The following is an 18,810-nucleotide window of genomic DNA, read 5'->3' as shown; positions in this document are numbered from 1 at the left end:
ACACACACAGACATCACAGACATATAACACAGACACAGACATATAGAACACACATAGAAAGCAAACGGAAATATAGCAAACAAAATACGTGGGCTCCGCTGTATTTTTACCGTCCAGCCGAGGTAAGCACACAGCGGCGGCCCGGTATTCTCAGGCTGGGGAGGGCGAGGGGCAGGGTTAATGTCACCCGCCTCCCTCCCACCTCCCGCAGCCGAGAATATCAGCCGCAGCTACCCCGGGACTGTCGCATCCATTATGCGGCAGTACCGGAGTGTCCCCAGCTCTTCCTGCTGCCGTGATGTAGTGGCAGTCAGGGTAATACAAGGAGTTAATGGCGGCGTATCGCCGCCACTAAGTCCAGGCTTGATGATGGCAGCGTCTGTGACAGCTGACATTATCAACCCGTAAATAAAGTGAAAAAAGACACAGAAAAAAAGAGAATTTTGTTACTTACCGTAAATTCTTTTTCTTATAGTTCCGTCATGGGAGACCCAAACCATGGGTGTATAGCTACTGCCGCCGGAGGACACACAAAGTTACTACACTCAAAAACGTGTAGCTCCTCACTCCTAGCATATACACCCCCTGCTAGCCAGATCTAGCCAGTTTAGTGCAAAAGCTGAAGGAGGACATCCACCCACAAGAAGAGACAGAGTAAAATCCGGAAGAACCGGAACCTCTGTCTACAACAATAACAGCCGGTGAAGACACACGGAACAAGAAACCTGCCAACAGGCAATAGGGAGGGTGCTGGGTCTCCCATGACGGAACTATAAGAAAAAGAATTTACGGTAAGTAACAAAATTCTCTTTTTCTTTATCGTTCCTATGGGAGACCCAAACCATGGGACGTTCAAAAGCAGTCCATGGGTGGGAATAAACAGACAACTGAGAAGCAGGCAAACCTAACTTCACAAATGGGCGACAGACACCGGAAAAATGCGTCTGCCCAAGCCCACGTCTGCCAAAGCATGAGCGTGCCTTGGGTAGTGCTTCGAAAAAGTATGCAGACTAATTCGAGCTGCAGTCTGACAGACCTACTGAGCCGTAACCTGGTGCCTGAAAGCCCAAAAAAAGGCGCCGACAGGTCTGACCAAATGTGCTCTGATCCCCGGCGGGGAAGGCACTTGAGTACACTCGTAGGTCTCGGAAATGGCCGACCTAAGCCAACATCAGGGTCGGCTTAGATGCCGAGAGACCGCTACGCTGACGAACAGTCAGCACCAGAGAGGTGCACCGCCTAATAACGGCGGTGCGAGACACATAGATCCGGAGCGCCCGCACCAGATCCAGGATATGCAACGCTTCCTCAAGCGATGAACAGGAGCCGGACAAAAGGAAGGCAGGAAAATTGCCCCGGATAAGGTGGAAGCAGAAACCACCTTAGGGAAAAAAGTCCGGAGTCGGACGAAGACCACCTTGTCTTGATGCAAAAGACCAAAAAAAGGGGGCGACTCCGAGAGAGTGCAGCCAGAACTCTCTGGCGGGAAATTATAGCCACTAGAAAGAGTACTTTCTGTGAAAGATGAAACAAAGAAACCTCCCCAAGAGGCGCAAAGGGGGGTTTCCGGGAACCGGGAGGACCGGATTAAGGTCCCAGGTCTCCATAGGCCGCCGGAAAGGCGGAATGATGTGAGATGCGCCCTTAAAGGAGCGCACCGGAGGCAGCCGGACGATACGCCGCTGGCACATACTGACAGAGCCGAGACCTGTCCCTTAATGAGGGATAGTCCTAGCTGTAGACTGGACTGTGGAAGGGACAGGAGGGTCGGCAAGGCCAAAAAGGTCAAAGGACACTTTGGAGCTCGAGTCATAGCGGAGATGACTTCAGGAAGGATATCAGAAGTCGCCAAGATCCAGGACTCAAGAGCTACGCCGTCAATCTGAGAATCCAGAATTCTGACGGGAAAAACGGACCTCTTGAGAAAAGGTCTGAACGGTCCGGAAGATGCCATGGCAACCCAACGGACAGAAGGAGCAGGTCAGAGCACCAAGCCTGCTTGGGTCAGTCTGGAAGAATGACCCGACGGCCCCCTTTACCGATCTTGCGCAGGACTCTGGACAAGAGGTAGAGGGTGAAATTCGAAAAGAGACAAAGCTGGGATCAAACATGAACCAGTGTGTCTACCGCAAAACCTGAGGATTGTGGACCACGGTTGGACAGCTGAAATAGCCTGCCTCGTAGTTTTTACATCTAGGATGTGGACTGCGGATACGGTGGACTAGGAGTCCCTTGTCCACTGAAGAATGTTGAGCCGCCAAGATTGCCAGGCGGCTGAGTGTCCCGCCCTGGAAGCTGATGTAGGAAAACGCTGTCACGTTGTCCGACTGGACTCGAATGTGCCTAGCCGCCCACAGATGGTGAAGGCTTAGAGAGCCAGAAATACAGCTCTGATTTCCAGCACATTGATCCAGAGGGCTGATTCGGACAGAGTCCAAGCGCCCTGCGCTCCACGGTGGAGATATACTGCTCCCAAGGCGGATAGGCTAGCATCCTGGTGAGGATCACCCGGGACAGGCCAGAAAGGAGCGCCCCTGAGACAGAGTGGCCGAAGCCACCACTGAAACGAGCCCCTGGTCAGTGGCGAAGCCACCACCCCGTGGGAGGATTGAGTTCGCTTGTACAGCGGAAAACATCCAGTCTCAGAGGACGCAGGAGAAACTGGGCAAGGAACCGCTTCCATTGACGCCCTGAGAACCTCTGGTTCGAAGTCAGAGTGGACCTGGACAGAAAGACAAGCCACCCGAATAGGTCAGAGTGGCGAGAGTGAGCGAAGCACTCTGCTAAGAGTCAGCACTGGATGAAGCCCCGACAAGAAGGCCGTCCAGGGCAAAAGATCACTGCCAAACCCTAGGGGGGCAGGACCCTAATCACAGCTGCCCCAATGAGAATACTCGAGGGGCCTTGGCTAACCCCAAGGGAAGAGGCACGAATTGGACCACTCCGATTGTCAAAACGTAGTCAACGCTGGTGTGAAACTGCGATTGACTCCTGCCGATAGGCATCTCTGATGCCGATGGCTGCTAGGGAATCTCCTTGGGTTCTTGATTGATCCGGTGAAAAAAACACACGGAACAAAACCGAGACTCCATGTGAAAACGCCCCACCTGGCTATGCTTGAAAAGCTAAAGATCCAGGTCGGAAGGCACCGCCCTCTTCGGGGACTAGGAATAGATTTAAGCAAAAATCTCAGAACCGTTCCCAGTCGGGAACCGGTACAATTACTCCATTGGCCAGCAAGAAATGCCACGGCCTGTGAGAAGGCGGCGGCCTTGGAGCCGGGAGGAGTTGACAGAAAAAATCTGTTTGGCGGGTGGACAGAAGTCCATCCTGTAGCCAAGGGAGATATAATCCCGCCCCCACTGAACAGAGACGTGTTAGAACCCTACGTCGCCAAGTGGAGAGAGCCTGCCACCGACCAAGGAGGTTGTTGGCGTGGCTAAATAGCTCGGAGGAAGCTGACTCAGTGGCAGCATCTCCTGCGGTCTTCTGAAGACGCAGCTTCGAGCCATTTGGTTCTATGAACCTAGGCCGAGCTAGAGGACGATCAGATGGAGTAACGGAAACCACCGAAACCTCAACTGATTCCTGCCCTGGACAGGTTCCCTGGTTTAGGTTTGTGGCAAGGAAGAACACTCCCCGCCAAGAGCTTCCTTAATTTCACCCAGTTGGTTCCGAGGAAACTGGTCCCACCAAGGGGGAGCCCAGCAAGGAACCTCCATAGAGGCATCTGCCTTCCAATTCCGAAGCCACAGGAGCCTGCGGATAGCAAGGAAGGTAGCCCAGACCACCGCCGTGCGGCGTCCAGCATGGCAGACCTGGCAGAGGATGAAAAGACTGAAGTCTGGAAGTTCAGGCAACCGTTTTGGGCATAGAGTCCCTGTGAGAGAATGCATCTCCTCCAGAGAAGCAGAGAAGGTACAAAAAAACCGCACTGCTGTAAAGCTGAGGAGAACGAAGCTCCTGCCGTCCCCATACCGACTTGGCCCAAAGGACAACCGGGCGGACCGCAGAACCTTAAGTGAGGAGCCATCAGCCACTGACATAACGGTCCGGGCTGAGCCACCTGAGGTGAATGAGCCCACTTCTTGACCACCATTGGTGGACAGGGGAAACACAGTCCTCAGAATCACGCTTCATGGGAAGCGACTGTCAAAGCGGACCCTGGGCTAGTCACAGGGGCCTGAAAACTGGAGTGGTTAAGGAACACACGTTGTGTTCACCTAGATAAGGTAACACCGGCGGATTGAGGTCCAGTACAAAATTAATGTACCGTAGAATCCATATAGAGGTGCCGTCAGCCACTGATACAACTAACCGGGCTGAAAGTCTAGACACCGGAGTGGCTACCCTTGGCGAATGAGTACACTCCTTGACCACCTCTGATGGGAGGGGGAGACAGGCAGCAGAACCCCGCTGTGGGGTCTGCAGGATAGGCTGTGGGCTTGGACGCAGCGTGCTGAAAACTGGAGTGGTTAAGGAACACACTCCTCGTCCTGTTAAAGGTATACTGATGCCTTTCTGCCAGCGGGGAATACTCCCCTGATCAGGCGGATGGACGTCCAGTACAAGAATAATGGACGCAATCCAATCATTCGCATCTGCGTCACCTACGGACGGATCAATGTACATAAAGTAGCGTCCGTGCCCGTGGTAGAGACATCCTCCTCGTACAGTGAGTCAGCTCGTAATCGGAGCTGCGAGACGGGGAGGACAGGGGACCCTGCGTCTCCCTGTCAGGAGGACGGGGTCTGAGCCCAGAAGGAGAGTCCCTTGTGAGCTTTGCTGAGCGAAGCAGAAAACGCCCTGAGAAGGGGGCTGCATGCTCAGCAGATGCCGGGACAGCCGACCCCTGGAAATAGGATTCCCACGGGGGTCAGCCACCGAAACCGGAGCAGCTGGAGGGACCATTAATGAGCCCCCATGCTGAGGGGCCACAGTGGTTATGAGCTCGGTATAGCCGTACGAGACTACCTGCAGTGGATAATAAAAAACAGCCTGCAGCCTCGCTCTGTGAGACATGCTGCAGAGGTGGGGGCTCTGTCTAGAATGTCTAGAATACCCAAGACAGGGGTTCAGCCTGGGGAGACTCCCGGCTGAGGCATCTTGACCACCATCCACCACATAAGAACCATTACAGTGTGCCGGTTCAGGCAATATGAGGTTACATGCAGAACATGTAGTGTACAGCCTTGGAGCTTTGCTGCTAGAGTGAGACATGCTGCTGAGGAGGAGGTTCTATGATAAAGAATTAACTCCTTCAGAATGCCCTGAGAGTGTATAAAAGTGCACAACCAGAGGTTGTGACTTATCAGGCCGCTATTATGAGTGCCATCCGAATTCCAAGCCTGGACCCCCAACCAGTATTCACTCCCTCTGCTGCAGAGCAGCCAGCGCCGACCAGTGTACTAAGACGCTGAGAAAATGGCGCCAGAGTGAGGGGGGGGGGCGGGGGTTAACCCAGGAGCGGGAATCGGAGGGCGAAGGAGATGTACAGGGGAGGGAATCATCTCCTCAAAAAGGAGTGTCCTCCCCTGTGCAGAGCGGCCGGCGGGCGGCTCTGCAGTGTCCCCCTGCATGACTGACATGCAGGGGAACGAAACGAAACTAGGCCGCGGCTGAAGCCGGGGCCTAGAGTTATGCATGCGGCCGAGAATCAGGCATCATCGGCGCGGTTCTCAGTAAAAACCGTGGAACCGGCCGGAAACACAGTAAAAAAGCAGCATTATCAAGCAATCACTGTCCCCCCCAATAAAAGTGCCCCACATTGCAGAAGGACCCTCTGAATAAACGTCTCTATACTTAGCTTTGAGACGCAGGGCCCAGTCACTGTGGGGTGGGGGTCAGTGCTCCGTCCAGCAGGGTCCTGCAAAAGGGCTGCGGATGGAGGCCAGTCTCCTGCAAGGCAGTGAGAACCGTGTTGGCTCCAACTTCAAGCCAGAGCCCCTAAGGGATGGTGAAGGAGCGCGGCATGAAGGGCTCCTGCCCTGAAGTCAACCTTAACAGCACCGCCGCCAGGGGGGTGAGAAGGGACATGCCGGGAGTCCAGTGGACCCGCTTTTCTTCCAAATCTTTAGAAAAAATGAAAAATCAAAAAAGGATGCATGTGTGTGTGTGGATCCTCCTGACACAAAGCAAGAAACTGGCTAGATCTGGCTAGCAGGGGGTGTATATGCTAGGAGGGAGGAGCTACACGTTTTTGAGTGTAGTAACTTTGTGTGTCCTCTGGGGGCAGTAGCTATACACCCATGGTTTGGGTCTCCCATAGGAACGATAAAGAAATCCTTTATTTTAAATAAAACACAAATAAGCCTCGTTCACCCTTTTATTAACCCCTCCCGAAACAAAGCTCCGACGTAATCCACACAGCTCCGGCGTAATCCACAGGTCCTGCGCTGCTTACATCCAGCCGCGACTGACACACAGCGCTGAATGCAGCCTCGCAGCGAGACAGCAGAGTTAATTACCGGTCATTTCCCATGGCCGGTAATGTGAACTCACTGCCGACCGTGAGAAATGCAGCGATCTGTCCTCTATCTATCTATCCCTCTATCAAATCTTCTACTTATCTATCTACTATCTCTGAAGGAAATTATTTTTTTTTTCAATGTGCATTATTGCATTGAATGCAATAAAGCACATGTACCAAACCGTACGCCGGAAAACCGCGAACAATACCGCAGCAAACCGCATGTGGTTTTCGGGTGCGGTTTGCCGCGTTTTTTTTACCGCAGGTGCGGTAATCTTTCAGTGCCTGCGGAGTTTTCTTGAGAAAATTCCATTTTTCAGTGCGCACATAGCCTTAAAGCTCTTGTCAGCTGACACACAGATCGTGGGAGCTTCAATCTGCAGCTAGTACTGGCATGTGTCTAGGACAGGCTGCAGTTTGAATCATATCACGGAAGTCATTTTATCTCATACTTGGAAAACACTTTTAAGATGAGCACAAGAACGCAGTTGACCATGTTTTGGTGCCTGCATAAATCAACAGATACTGTCAATAATGATGTCTGACAGAGCAGCTAGTGACTCCGTCTGCAGCAATAAATTTAATGGCCTTGTCAGCATAAGGCTGGGGCCACACAGGGATTACTGCGATCCCCTTGCATGACACTTGGCTCATGCTGGCAGTACAGCAGAGCCGAGTGTCATGCGAGTGTCCCTGCGACTGAGGTCCGTTGGTGCGAGCGGACCTCAGCTGCGGGGGTTGGGCCGGCACTGAGGAGGGTAGGGCCGGCGCTTCGGAGGGGAGGGATTTATCTCCCTCTCTCCTCCGTAGTCGGCTATTGCCATTCTTGCTCTGCACTCGCGGTACACCGGTGTATGCGAGTGCAGTGCGATCTTTCTCTCATCCCATAGACTTGAATGGGTGCGAGAAACAATGATCGCATTACAGCTGCAGCATGCTGCGATTTTCTCAGTCCGATTAGGTCAGTTGCGCTGACACACAGGCTAATATTGGTCCGAGTGGAATGCAATTTTTTATCGCCCCCCACTCGCACCGTTTTTCTCGCCGTGTGTCTTAAATGTCTAAATCCCGTTTTTAGCCCTGAAAGGACAACTGACGAGTCCATACAATATAATATGAACATAGCCTTACCTTTTTATGAAGATCATTTCTATATATAACCTGTAATGGGTGTATTTATCCTTAAACTTACCTTTTTCCACTGACATTTTACCTCAGATGTTTCCTGTTATAACAAGTGAATGAGTTTAGATTATGTAGGAAATGGTTCGCTCCCTTCAGACAGAAGCCGCCCTGAAGGCACATTTTTCTGTCAGATCTCCACAGATTTTTTTCCCCTAAACCTGTGTGTATTTACCTCACCTGCAGTGTCACCTTCTCACTCACAATGAACTTCAAGTAAACTTATGGAAATAGTTCATATAGAAAACACGAGACCCACTGACTGTTGAAAATCCTGTCACACACAAGGTGCACTTTCCCGCCAAAATTACCTAGCGTTAATTGCCATTTTTAGGAAGTCGCCGTGTAAATAAATGCCTAGCAATATGACTAAGCCCTCCATAATAATGCCATGAGCAGGGTAGTAATGCAGCAGAAGTGATTTCTTTCCTCCCCTTGACTTGCAGCTTTCTCCTCCCCACTTTCTCAACGTCATATGATCCAATAGTGAATTGGTTGTAATAGAATTACATGCATGGGCTAGACGACAGCAAAAATCTCCCTCTTTGTATGAAGTAGACGGCAGAGGAGAACATGGAAGGCTCAAAGCTCACAGGATGAGGGGGAGAATGAGAGTCGGGCACAGTGAGTGAGACACATTGCTGTGTATATTTCCTGGGATTTGCGCTCCTGTATAACTGTCTATCCCTGCTCGCTGGAGAAGGTCCGCCATATTCTGCCTTACCACGCCCGGGGAGCAGAGCCATTGAAAAGGCTGGCAGGGGAAATGATTGCAGGCGGACACAGTGAATGCCACCCACAATACACTGGCTGTGTGCGGGCATGAAAGGGGCATTTTGCCAGGAATAAACCTAACAGCGCTTAAAGTGAAGCGACGACAGAATTGAAGATCTGGATGTGTGAGAGGGGGAAGGGCACAGGCTGTTAGCGCTATCACGGGCGATCGGAAGAGGAGCGGGAGCAGCCCCATATCTAGCGTCTTCCCATGGATGTCACCATGTTGTTTGGTGCATGGTTCTGAGAGGAGGCGGAGTTGGAGCAGGCGACTGACAGCACATCGGGTACACGGGCAACGGCAGCACCCACCCACCCATCTTAGGGTGCCATCAGATCAGCCGGGGGGCACCTGAGTGCCGGGCAGCCCTCGCTGTGGATCTCACGTCTCCTCATTGTGTCTCCCCCGATTCTGCACGGCAATCCCCCTATTCTCACAAGAAGAAGAAGCAGCTCTGTGACTTGCAGGGTGGGGGTCTATCTCTTTCCAGCACCACCACCACCAGCAGTCAGGAGACATGACTCTGGAGTCCATCATGGCGTGCTGCCTCAGCGAGGAGGCCAAGGAAGCTCGGAGGATCAACGACGAGATCGAGAGGCAGCTCCGCCGAGACAAGAGGGACGCCCGCCGAGAGCTCAAGCTGCTGCTGCTGGGTGAGTGTGTGCCCGGCCTCCTGCACATGGCCGGCCATTCATCCACACAGACTGGAATGGTGGCACCTAGGGCACTGCCAGTCTGCTCACACCATGTATCTAGAAGGGGCACAGGCCTTACTGGGTGGTGATGTATTGCAATGCTGATTATACGGATGGCCGTATATCCCATCTGGTGTACACACCCCAGCCACCCATTCACCCATCCAACCACTGACCTATCCAGCAACCCATCTAACCACTGACCTATCCAGCCACCCATCTAACCACTGACCCACCCACCCATCCATCCATCCATCCATCCATCCATCCTCCTAGCCACCTATTCATCCATCCAACCAATGACCCATCCATCCATCCTCCTAGCCACCCATTCACCCATCCAACCACTGACCCATCCATCCAACCACTGACCTATCCAGCCACCCATCCAGCCACCCATCTAACCACTGACCCATCCAGCCACCCATCCATCCATCCTCCTAGCCACCTATTCATCCATCCAACCACTGACCCATCCATCCATCCTCCTAGCCACCTATTCATCCATCCAACCACTGACCCATCCATCCATCCTCCTAGCCACCCATTCACCCATCCAACCACTGACCCATCCATACAACCACTGACCTATCCAGCCACCCATCCAGCCACCCATCTAACCACTGACCCATCCAGCCACCCACCCATCCATCCATCCATCCTCCTAGCCACCTATTCACCCATCCAACCACTGACCCATCCATCCATACAACCACTGACCCATCCATTCTCCTAGCCACCCATCCAGCAACCCATCTAACCATTGACCCATCCATCCAGCCACCCATTCATTCACCCACCCATCCAACCACTGACCCATCCAGCCATCCATCCAGCCACCCATCCATCTAACCACTGACCCATCCATCAATCCATCCATTCATACACCCACTAATCCACCCATCCATCCATCCTGCTCTCTATATATGACGACACCTAGGGCCTTATCTCTAGTGCACTGGGTTATCCTTACATTCCTGTATGTGATGTGTATGCCATATATTTTAGTGATTGCAATATACAAGAATCTTGCCAGTTCTGCAGCATATTTCACACCGTATGGATTATCACATCCCTGACTTCACCAATGAGCCTTTCATGTAAGAAGCCACATTTAGGGCTGTACATAAAAACTGCGTTTTCGCTTTCAGAAGATATATACATTTGGTCATTCAGTAAAGAAATGGCAATGAACCCAATTTCTTGTAGGAGGTTTTGGATGACATCTCCGTGAAAGGATTTTTATAGGATGTCAGTGCTACCATCCCACGCATATTATGCCACCCCTGCATTGCCCATATTGTACATGGACACCCAGTATTTCATATAGTGATTGGCATTTGACTGCAGATTATGTATAGAAATGGCCCCAGAACTCTTGCAGAATGCTCGGATATCAGGATAGCGGCAGCGATAAATGTCAAGTCCGATGTATTGATAAAGGCTTGTCTGTAACATGCATGTGTGCATTACTGTTACATTAAAGATGGATGGATGGTCTGCAAGTTACCACGGCTAAGTGATGATGAATATCAAAATGGAGCTGAGCATGCTCTAATGTACTGCTTTTATGGCCTAGGTTAGGCATCTAGAATCGCTTTCGTTCTTGGTGGGAAAACAATACATTGTGTGTTTTTCATTTTGGTTACTTTTAACTGTGTAGATCAGAAGCTGACTTCTGTGACCATAGCTTGGACTGGGTTCTTGAATGTAATCTGTAGATGATGGCTTAATATGAAAAGCAGTGTGGTTAAAGGGCATGGGGCAGACTTGGCAACGTCTGGATTGGCAGGCATTCACACACAGCTTTAACTGGCAGGCAAATTAGTGTGGACTGCTATAGCCTAAACTGTCAGTGACAGTACACATACTGACCATGTGAAGTGAGAAATGTTGGTGGACAGGAGGCTTGTGTATGTCTGTTTGAAATCAGCCTGGACTACTACAGTAGGTGGGCACCCATGTCCCTCTTTTCCAAAGTTAGTACGGAGGTACTACGCAACTTTCTCCTCGTAGTAATAAAGCCCGCTTTACATGCTACAATATATCTTACGATGTTTCGGCGGGGTCACATCGTAAGTGACGCACATCCGGCATCGTAACGTACATTGTAGTGTGTGACAGGTACGTGCGATTGAACGTTAAAACGTTCATCGCACGCACGTCGTTCAATTCCTAAAAATTGAACGTCAGGTTGTTCATCGTACCCGGGGTAGCACACATCGCAGTGTGTGACACCCTGGGAACGATGAACAGATCTTACCTGCGGAAGGAAGGGGTTGGGCGGGATGTTTACGTCCCGCTCATCTCCGCCCCTCCGCTTCTATTGGCCGGCTGCCGCGTGATGTCGCTGTGACGCCGAACGTCCCTCCCACTCCAGGAAGTGGACGTTCACCGCCCACATCGAGGTCGTATGGATGGGTAAGTATGTGTGACGGGGGTTAATTGTTTGTGCGGCACATTCAACAAATTGAACGTGCCGCACATACGATGGGGCGGTTACGATCGCATACGGTATCGTATGCGAAATCTTAACATGTAAAGAAGGCTTAAATATGCAAATTTTGATTGCAACCAACTGGGCATATATTACTGAACTTCTGTCATGGGGGGGGGGGGAGCAAATGCTCATATAGATGTTCTGTGGTATTTGTTGGTTGTAGAGAAAATGTGTATCTTTATTACCAGGGAACATAACTTTGGAACAGAGGGTTAAAAGGAAAAACTGTTCTAGCATCGGTGACGCTTTGGCAATTGGAGGAGGTGCAGTTTAAAGGGAATTCTGTCACCAGGGTTTTTCCCCATAAGCTATAGCCACCACCAGTGAGCTCTTATATACAGTGTTCTAGAATACTGTATATAAGTGCCCAGGCTGTTTTGTATAACGTAAAAAACACTTATTATAATCATCTGTGGGGCAGTTGGGTCCAATCGGCGTCACTGCTCTCGGGTCCGGCACCTCCTCTATCCCGTGCAGTCACCATCCTCCTTCCCAGCGCCATGTGAATGACATGTCCTAAGTCATCCACGATAGCCCTCCATTGCGCTCCTGCGCATGTGCAGTTTGCTTCTCTGGCTTCAATCTGTTATTTTGATGTATGTCCACTTTTTCCTTCTTTTGTGGATTTTAATCAAATAAAAGATATATCGGAAGCTGGATTCTTTCTTCCCTGTTCATGCCTACTTGCGGTTCAAGCACCTGACCCGTGCATGCCGATGGTCTTCCACTGCTGAGCTGGATCAACTTCTCTATGCAGTTTGATCTGCCTGGCTGAAGACCTTTCCCTGCACATTATGGTACTTGGCTCAAAGTGCGCATGTGCAGGAGTGCAATGGAGGCCTCTGTGCGGTTGACGTAGGATGTGACATGCACACAGAGCTATGAAGGAGGACAACGATGGAAGGACAAGAAGAGGCGCCGGATCAAAACCAGCGATGCCCATCAGACCTAGCAGGTGAGTATAAATAAAAAAAAATAATAAAAATAAATGTTATGTAGAGCGCCCTGGGCACTGATACAGCGTTCTAGAATGCTTTTTATATACAGTGCGTATGGAAAGTATTCAGAGCCCTTTAAATTTTTCACTCTGTTTCATTGCAGCCATTTGGTAAATTCAAAAAAGTTCATTTTTTTCCTCATTAATGTACATTCTGCACCCCATCTTGACAGAAGAAAACAGATCTAGAGCAATTTTTTTAAACAAGGAAAACTGAAATATCACATGTTCATAAGTATTCAGACCCTTTGCTCAGTATTGAGTAGAAGCATCCTTTTTAGCTAGTACCGCAATGAGTCTTGGGAAGGATGCAACAAGTTTTTCACACCTGGATTTGGGGATCCTCTGCCATTCTTTCTTGTAGATCCTCTCCAGTTCCGTCAGGTTGGATGGTGAATGTTGGTGGACAGCCATTTTCAGGTCTCTCCAGAGATGCTCAATTGGATTTAGGTCAGAGCTCTGGCTGGGCCAGTCAAGAATAGTCAGAGTTGTTCTGAAGCCACTCCTTTGTTATTTTAGCTGTGTGCTTCGGGTAATTGTTTTGATGGAAGGTGAACGTTCGGCCATGTGTGAGGTCCAAAGCACTCTGGAAGAGGCTTTCTTCCAGGATATCTCTGTACTTGGCCACATTAATCTTTCCTTCAATTGCAAATAGTCGTCCTGGCCGTGCAGCTGATAAACACCCCCATAGCATGATGCTGCCACCACTGTGTTTCACTGTTGGGATTGTATTCGGCAGGTCATGAACAGTGCCTGGTTTTAGAATTATCACCAAAAAGTTCTATCTTGGCCTCATCAGACCAGAGAATTTTATTTCTCATAGTCTTGGAGTCCTTTATGTGGTTTTTTTTTTTTTTTTGCAACTCTACGCGGGCTTTCATATGTCTAACACTGAGTAGAGGCTTCCATCGGGCCACTCTTTTATAAAGGCCCGAATTGTGGAGGGCGCCAGTGACAGTTGACTTTGTGCAATTTTTTTTTCCCCATCTCCCTACTGCATCTCTGGAGCTCAACCACAGTGATGTTGGGGTTCTTCTTTACCTTGCTCTCCAAGGCTCTTCTCCCATGACTGCTCAGTTTGGCTGGACAGCCAGGTCTAGTAAGAGTTCTGGTGGTCCCAAACTTCATCAAATTAAGGATTATGGAGGTCACTGAGCTCTTAGGAACCTTGAGTATGGTAGAAATTATTTTGTAACCTTGGCCAGATCTGTGCCTTGCCACAGTTTTGTCTCTGAGCTCTTTGGGCAGTTCCTTTGACCTCATGATTCTCATTTGGTCTGACATGCACTGTGAGCTGTGAGGTCTTATATAGGTGTGTGCCTTTCTAAATCATGTCCTATCAGTTTAATTAAACACAGCTGGACTCCAATGTAGGACAATCTCAAGGAGGATCACAAGGAAATGGACAGCATGTGACTTAAATATGAGTGTCTGAGCAAAGAGTCTGAATACTTATGACCATGTGAGATTTCAGTTTTTCTTGTTTAATAAACAAGATGGGGTGCAGAGTGTACATTAATGAGAAAAAATTAACTTTTTGGAATTTACCAAATGGCTGCAATGAAACAGAGTGAAAATTGAAAGGGGTCTGAATACTTTCTTTACCCACTGTGTGTCAACACTGCTGCACCCAGTAAACTTAAGTGATACATCGTTGGATTCAGGGAATCTTTGCCTACATCATGCTGCTTTCAGATGAGGTAGCAAAAACCTGCTAACAGATTCCCTCAAGGCAATCTGTTACCCTTTTGAGTTTTAGTTATTAATATGGGCATACCGGTAGCTTAGATGTTAAATTAGCCATACATTGATAATGGGTCGTTTTGCAAAAATAATCTTTAATATCCTCTATCTTCCGGGCTGTGGGGCGTGTGGTGCCCGGAAGGTAAGAATGCTTCCAGTCTTCATTATACAGGATTCCTGCTCTCCATCTCTTCCTTAGGCTAGGTTCACATTTCCGTTGTTTTGCATCAGTCACATGCGTTGCTTGACGCATGTGACTGATGCATTGTACAACGGATGACAAAGAACAGAAATCATTGTCGGACTCCGTTGTGTGCGGGGGCGAAGCGCGAGGGGGCGGAGCCGAGCGGGGCCGTGGCGCTGAGGACGTCAGTGCCGAGGGGACTGCAGGGCTGGGGACAAGTGTGTGTGTGTGTGTGTGTGTGTGTATACATGTGTATACATGCAGAGTGTGGGAGGGGGCGGAGCCGAGTGGGGAAGTGTCGGCCTCCTTGCACACGTATCCAGGATAAAAATCGGGTAACTAAAAGCAAAGCACTTTTTGCTTGGTTACCCGATATTTATCTTGGTTACCAGCATACACCGCTTAGCGCTGGCTCCCTGCACACGTAACCACTGTAAATATCGGGTAACTAACCACAGCGCATTGCTTGGTTACCCGATGTGTATCCTGGTTACGTGTGCAGGGAGCCAGAGAGAGCATGCGCAGCAAAATCCTACGGATTGCGCTGCTCAAAAAACGTTACAGGCTGCGTTGCTCCCGCCCGGCGGTCAGTTAAAAAACGACTGACCGCGACGCAGCGGATGCAATGCAGCATCATCAGTCGCAATCCGTCACTAATAGAAGTCTATGGGGAAAAACTGGATTCCTGCAAAATATTTTGCAGGATACCGTAATTCCTCAAGGCGACGGATTGTGACTGATGCAACACAACGGAAGTGTGAACCTAGCCTTAGTGGCCCTGTGATGTCAGGTTTGCAGCCGTAAATCTCGTGCCTGTGAATTATGCTTGACGTCTTTATCCTGTATGGTGCCACCGGTCTGTGAGCACAGTTTTCAATTTGGATGTGCACAGACGCCATGCAATCACTGCTACAGTGCAGGGGACAGACGGCAGGCAGAATGTGCGGGATTTCCGGCTGTGCACCTGACGTCACAGGGACACTGAAGAGAGGGGGAAGAAGAATCCTATATATTTAGGACTGCTGGCAGGCTTACCTTCCGGGCATTGCACACCCCATAGCCTGGAGGATAGAAGATGTAAAAGATGGTTTTTGCAAAACGACTCATCATCCAGGAGGCATACAAGTATGGCTAATTTCACCTCTGCTACCTGTATGCCCATATTAATAACTAAAAAAACCTGAAAAGGTTGACAGATTCCATATAATGTCAAGTACATTCCTCAATATTGCCCTTACAGCACCAAGAAGGGAAAGTCATGGGATCAATGTTAACCCCTTCAGCCCCCGGGCATTTTGTGTTTTTCCTCTTTCTTCCGAGAGCCGTAACTTTTTTTACTTTTCCGTCAATCTTGACATATAAGGGCTTGTTGTTTGCGAGACGAGTTGTACTTTTAAATGAAACCATAAGTTTTATCATATAGTGTACTGGAAAACGGCAAAAAAATTCCAAGTGCGGAAAAACTGCAAAAAAAGTGTGATCGCACAATAGTTTTTGGGATGTTTTATTCACCGTGTTTACTATATGGTATAACTGATGTGTCATTGTGATGTCTGAGGTCAGTGTGAGTTTGTAGACACCAAACATGAATAGGTTTACTTGTATTTAACACTAGAACTACTGAGGTAGTCATTTTGACTACTTCGCACTATGTATTTCTATATAGGTGTCACGAGTCCAGTAGTTCTAGTGTTAAGGGGTTAAAAAAAAATTCACAAGCTTGTCTAAAAAAGGTGGCGCACGATTTGCGCCATTTTCCAAAACCCGTAGCGTTCTCATTTTTCGGGATCTGAGGCTTAGTGACGGCTTATTTTTTGCGTCTCGAGCTGACGTTTTTAAGGGTACCATTTTTTTGCAGATGCTACGTTTTGATCGCCTCTTATTGCATTTTGCGCAAAATTTGCGGCGACCGAAAAACTTTTACTGATCAGATTTAATTGATTTTATATTTTGAACGGGCATTTCTGAACGCAGCGATACCAAATATGTGTATATATTTTTTATTTTTTTAACCCTTTAATGGGGTGAAAGAGGGGTGATTTGAACTTTTAGGTTTTTTTATTTTTTTAATTTTTAAACTTTTTTTTTTTTTTTTTTTTTTTTTTTATTTAATAGTCCCCCTAGGGGGCTCTAGCGATCAGCAATCCTATCGCTCTGCCCTCCGATCGCTCTGCCCTATCTGCAGATCACAGCTACAGAGCTGAGAACTGCAGATTTGGTGCTTTACTTTCAATGCTGGCTGTATTCCGGTATTGAGAGGAAGTGACTCATGTTAGCTACAGGCGTCATCACATGACCCTGTGCTACCATAGCAACCACTGAAAGTTACGTGATTATATCACGTGACTTCCGATGGGGGCGGGGTAAGTCACTATCATGGCGGCGCGCATATACATCTCTCTGCCAGATTTTGGCAGCGAGATGTAAGGGGTTAATGGTCACTGGAGGAAGCGATCCACCCACAACTAGCAGGCACACATGTCAGCTGTTGAAAACAGCTGATATGTGCGCAGATCGCCGCGACCTGCCCACGGCAGGGGGCGGGTATTAACCTCACACGGTCCATGACGTACCTAGTACGTCATGGGTCGTTAAGGGGTTAATGATAAAAAATGTAAACAAAATTTTCTAAACATCCATTTATCTGATATTGAGTGTCTCACTCAGATCTACATGCTTGCATGCATTGGCTGCTATCAATGAGGTTAGTAATGGTTGTCTAAGGAATGTTCTGCCATGGTAAATGTACTTGGGCACACAATTCGAGATCCACTGCTGATCAATGATGCCCCAGATGTGCTAGAAGATAAACAAATCCAGAGACACTACAGGCCATGATGGCACATTTAGGCCACATGAGCTGCTCACAGTAGCATACGCAAATGTATGGCCTAATGTTGTCATGTTAAAAAAAAAAAAAAAAAAAGACTTCTAAGTCTATGTGCGCACGTTGCGTAAATACATGCAGTTACGCTGCGCTTTGTAGCGCAGCGTAACTGCATGCGTCCTGCGTCCCCTGCACAGTCTATGGAGATTGTGCAGGGGCCGTGCGCACGTGGCGTTTAAGAGCGCAGCGCTTCGGCTACTGCCGAAGCGCTGCGTAAAAAGAAGTGACATGTCACTTCTTTCCTGCGCTTTGCCGGCAGCTCCTGCTCTGTCTATGGCAGGAGCTGCAGGCAGAGCGCATGGAATCGGCGCTCACTACGGACATTTCTGCAGCGATCTAAAGCGCACATGTGCTCTTCAGATCGCTGCAGAAATTTCTGCAGGGCTAGTACGCAACGTGCGCACATAGCCTAAGACATGGCTACCCCACTGGTTCTTCAATTGATTCATTCTGTACTGCGTGTGACATTGGATTTCACATACGAAGGTCTACACAAACCCATCAGAAGTGGTATGCAGGACATTGGGCTACGAGATAGGCATCCAGCTACAGGAATTCCATTGACCTCGCAAAGCCTATCATGGTGTAGAGCAAAATGGCAACAGAGGTTGGAATGGAGATCTGTCCTCTTCAGTAATGAGCCCTGCTTTTGTCTTGGAAGAATGATGGCCAGAGTTTTGTCTGGAGACCATGTGGGAAACACCTTGAAGAGGCCTCCACAAGGAAATGTCCCACCCATCCTACTTTATGGGGTGTGGTTGCATAATGCACATCAGCCAGACCACTCTAGTCTTTATTCCAGGTTCACTTAACAGCTTGGCCTTACATTGATTTGGTGCTGGATCTGGTTGTACTACCATTTTTCCAGTGTCCCAGAAGCCCTTTTTTTGCTCGTGATACTGTGAGCCGCCTTAAACATGCTATAATGGCCTGCAGTGTCTCTAGACTTGTTTCCCATCAAGTACATCTGGGACGTCATTTGTCGACAATTGGAAAGCGGATCTTGATGAGTTTTGTGCAGATATGTATTCAGCGTGGCGGAACATTCCTCAGATAACCTTTCATAACCTCACTGATAGCATGTAATGTAAGTGAGTGTACTTCTGCACATGGCGCTCATACTTGATATGAAAAAAAGGAGTCCAGCTGCCTGGATAAAAGTAACTTTTTTAAAATTCCAAAATCCATATGAAATAAAGCAGTATAGAATCAACTAAAATACATAATAAAAACCTCATTAATGAAACAGATTTGACAGCAGTCAACGCGTTGCTGGTCTTATACTTTTATCCGTGGAGCTGCACCCCTTTTTACCTTTTTGAATCTACTCGCCTCTGCAGACGTTTCTCGTGCTCCGGAAACTCCAGGACATTGACTG

At 48.9% G+C, this 18,810-nt stretch overlaps 1 protein-coding gene across 1 annotated transcript in view; it reads left to right on the top strand.

Moving 5' to 3' along the window:
* The first annotated feature begins 8,125 nt into the window (after nt 1-8,125).
* Nucleotides 8,126-18,810, top strand: part of LOC142245467 (guanine nucleotide-binding protein G(q) subunit alpha) — a 165,731-nt gene continuing 155,046 nt past the window's right edge. The window contains exon 1 of the mRNA XM_075318195.1: nt 8,126-9,079. Within this exon, the coding sequence (XP_075174310.1) occupies nt 8,944-9,079 (136 nt within the window). The 5' untranslated portion in view covers nt 8,126-8,943. The remainder of the gene's footprint in view (nt 9,080-18,810) is intronic.

This window comes from Anomaloglossus baeobatrachus, chromosome 1 (genome assembly GCF_048569485.1).
Source record: "Anomaloglossus baeobatrachus isolate aAnoBae1 chromosome 1, aAnoBae1.hap1, whole genome shotgun sequence".
Taxonomy (NCBI): Eukaryota; Metazoa; Chordata; class Amphibia; order Anura; family Aromobatidae; genus Anomaloglossus; species Anomaloglossus baeobatrachus.
The sequence above is the reverse complement of the archived record's forward strand: the minus strand, read 5'-3'. Positions and strand labels throughout refer to the sequence as shown.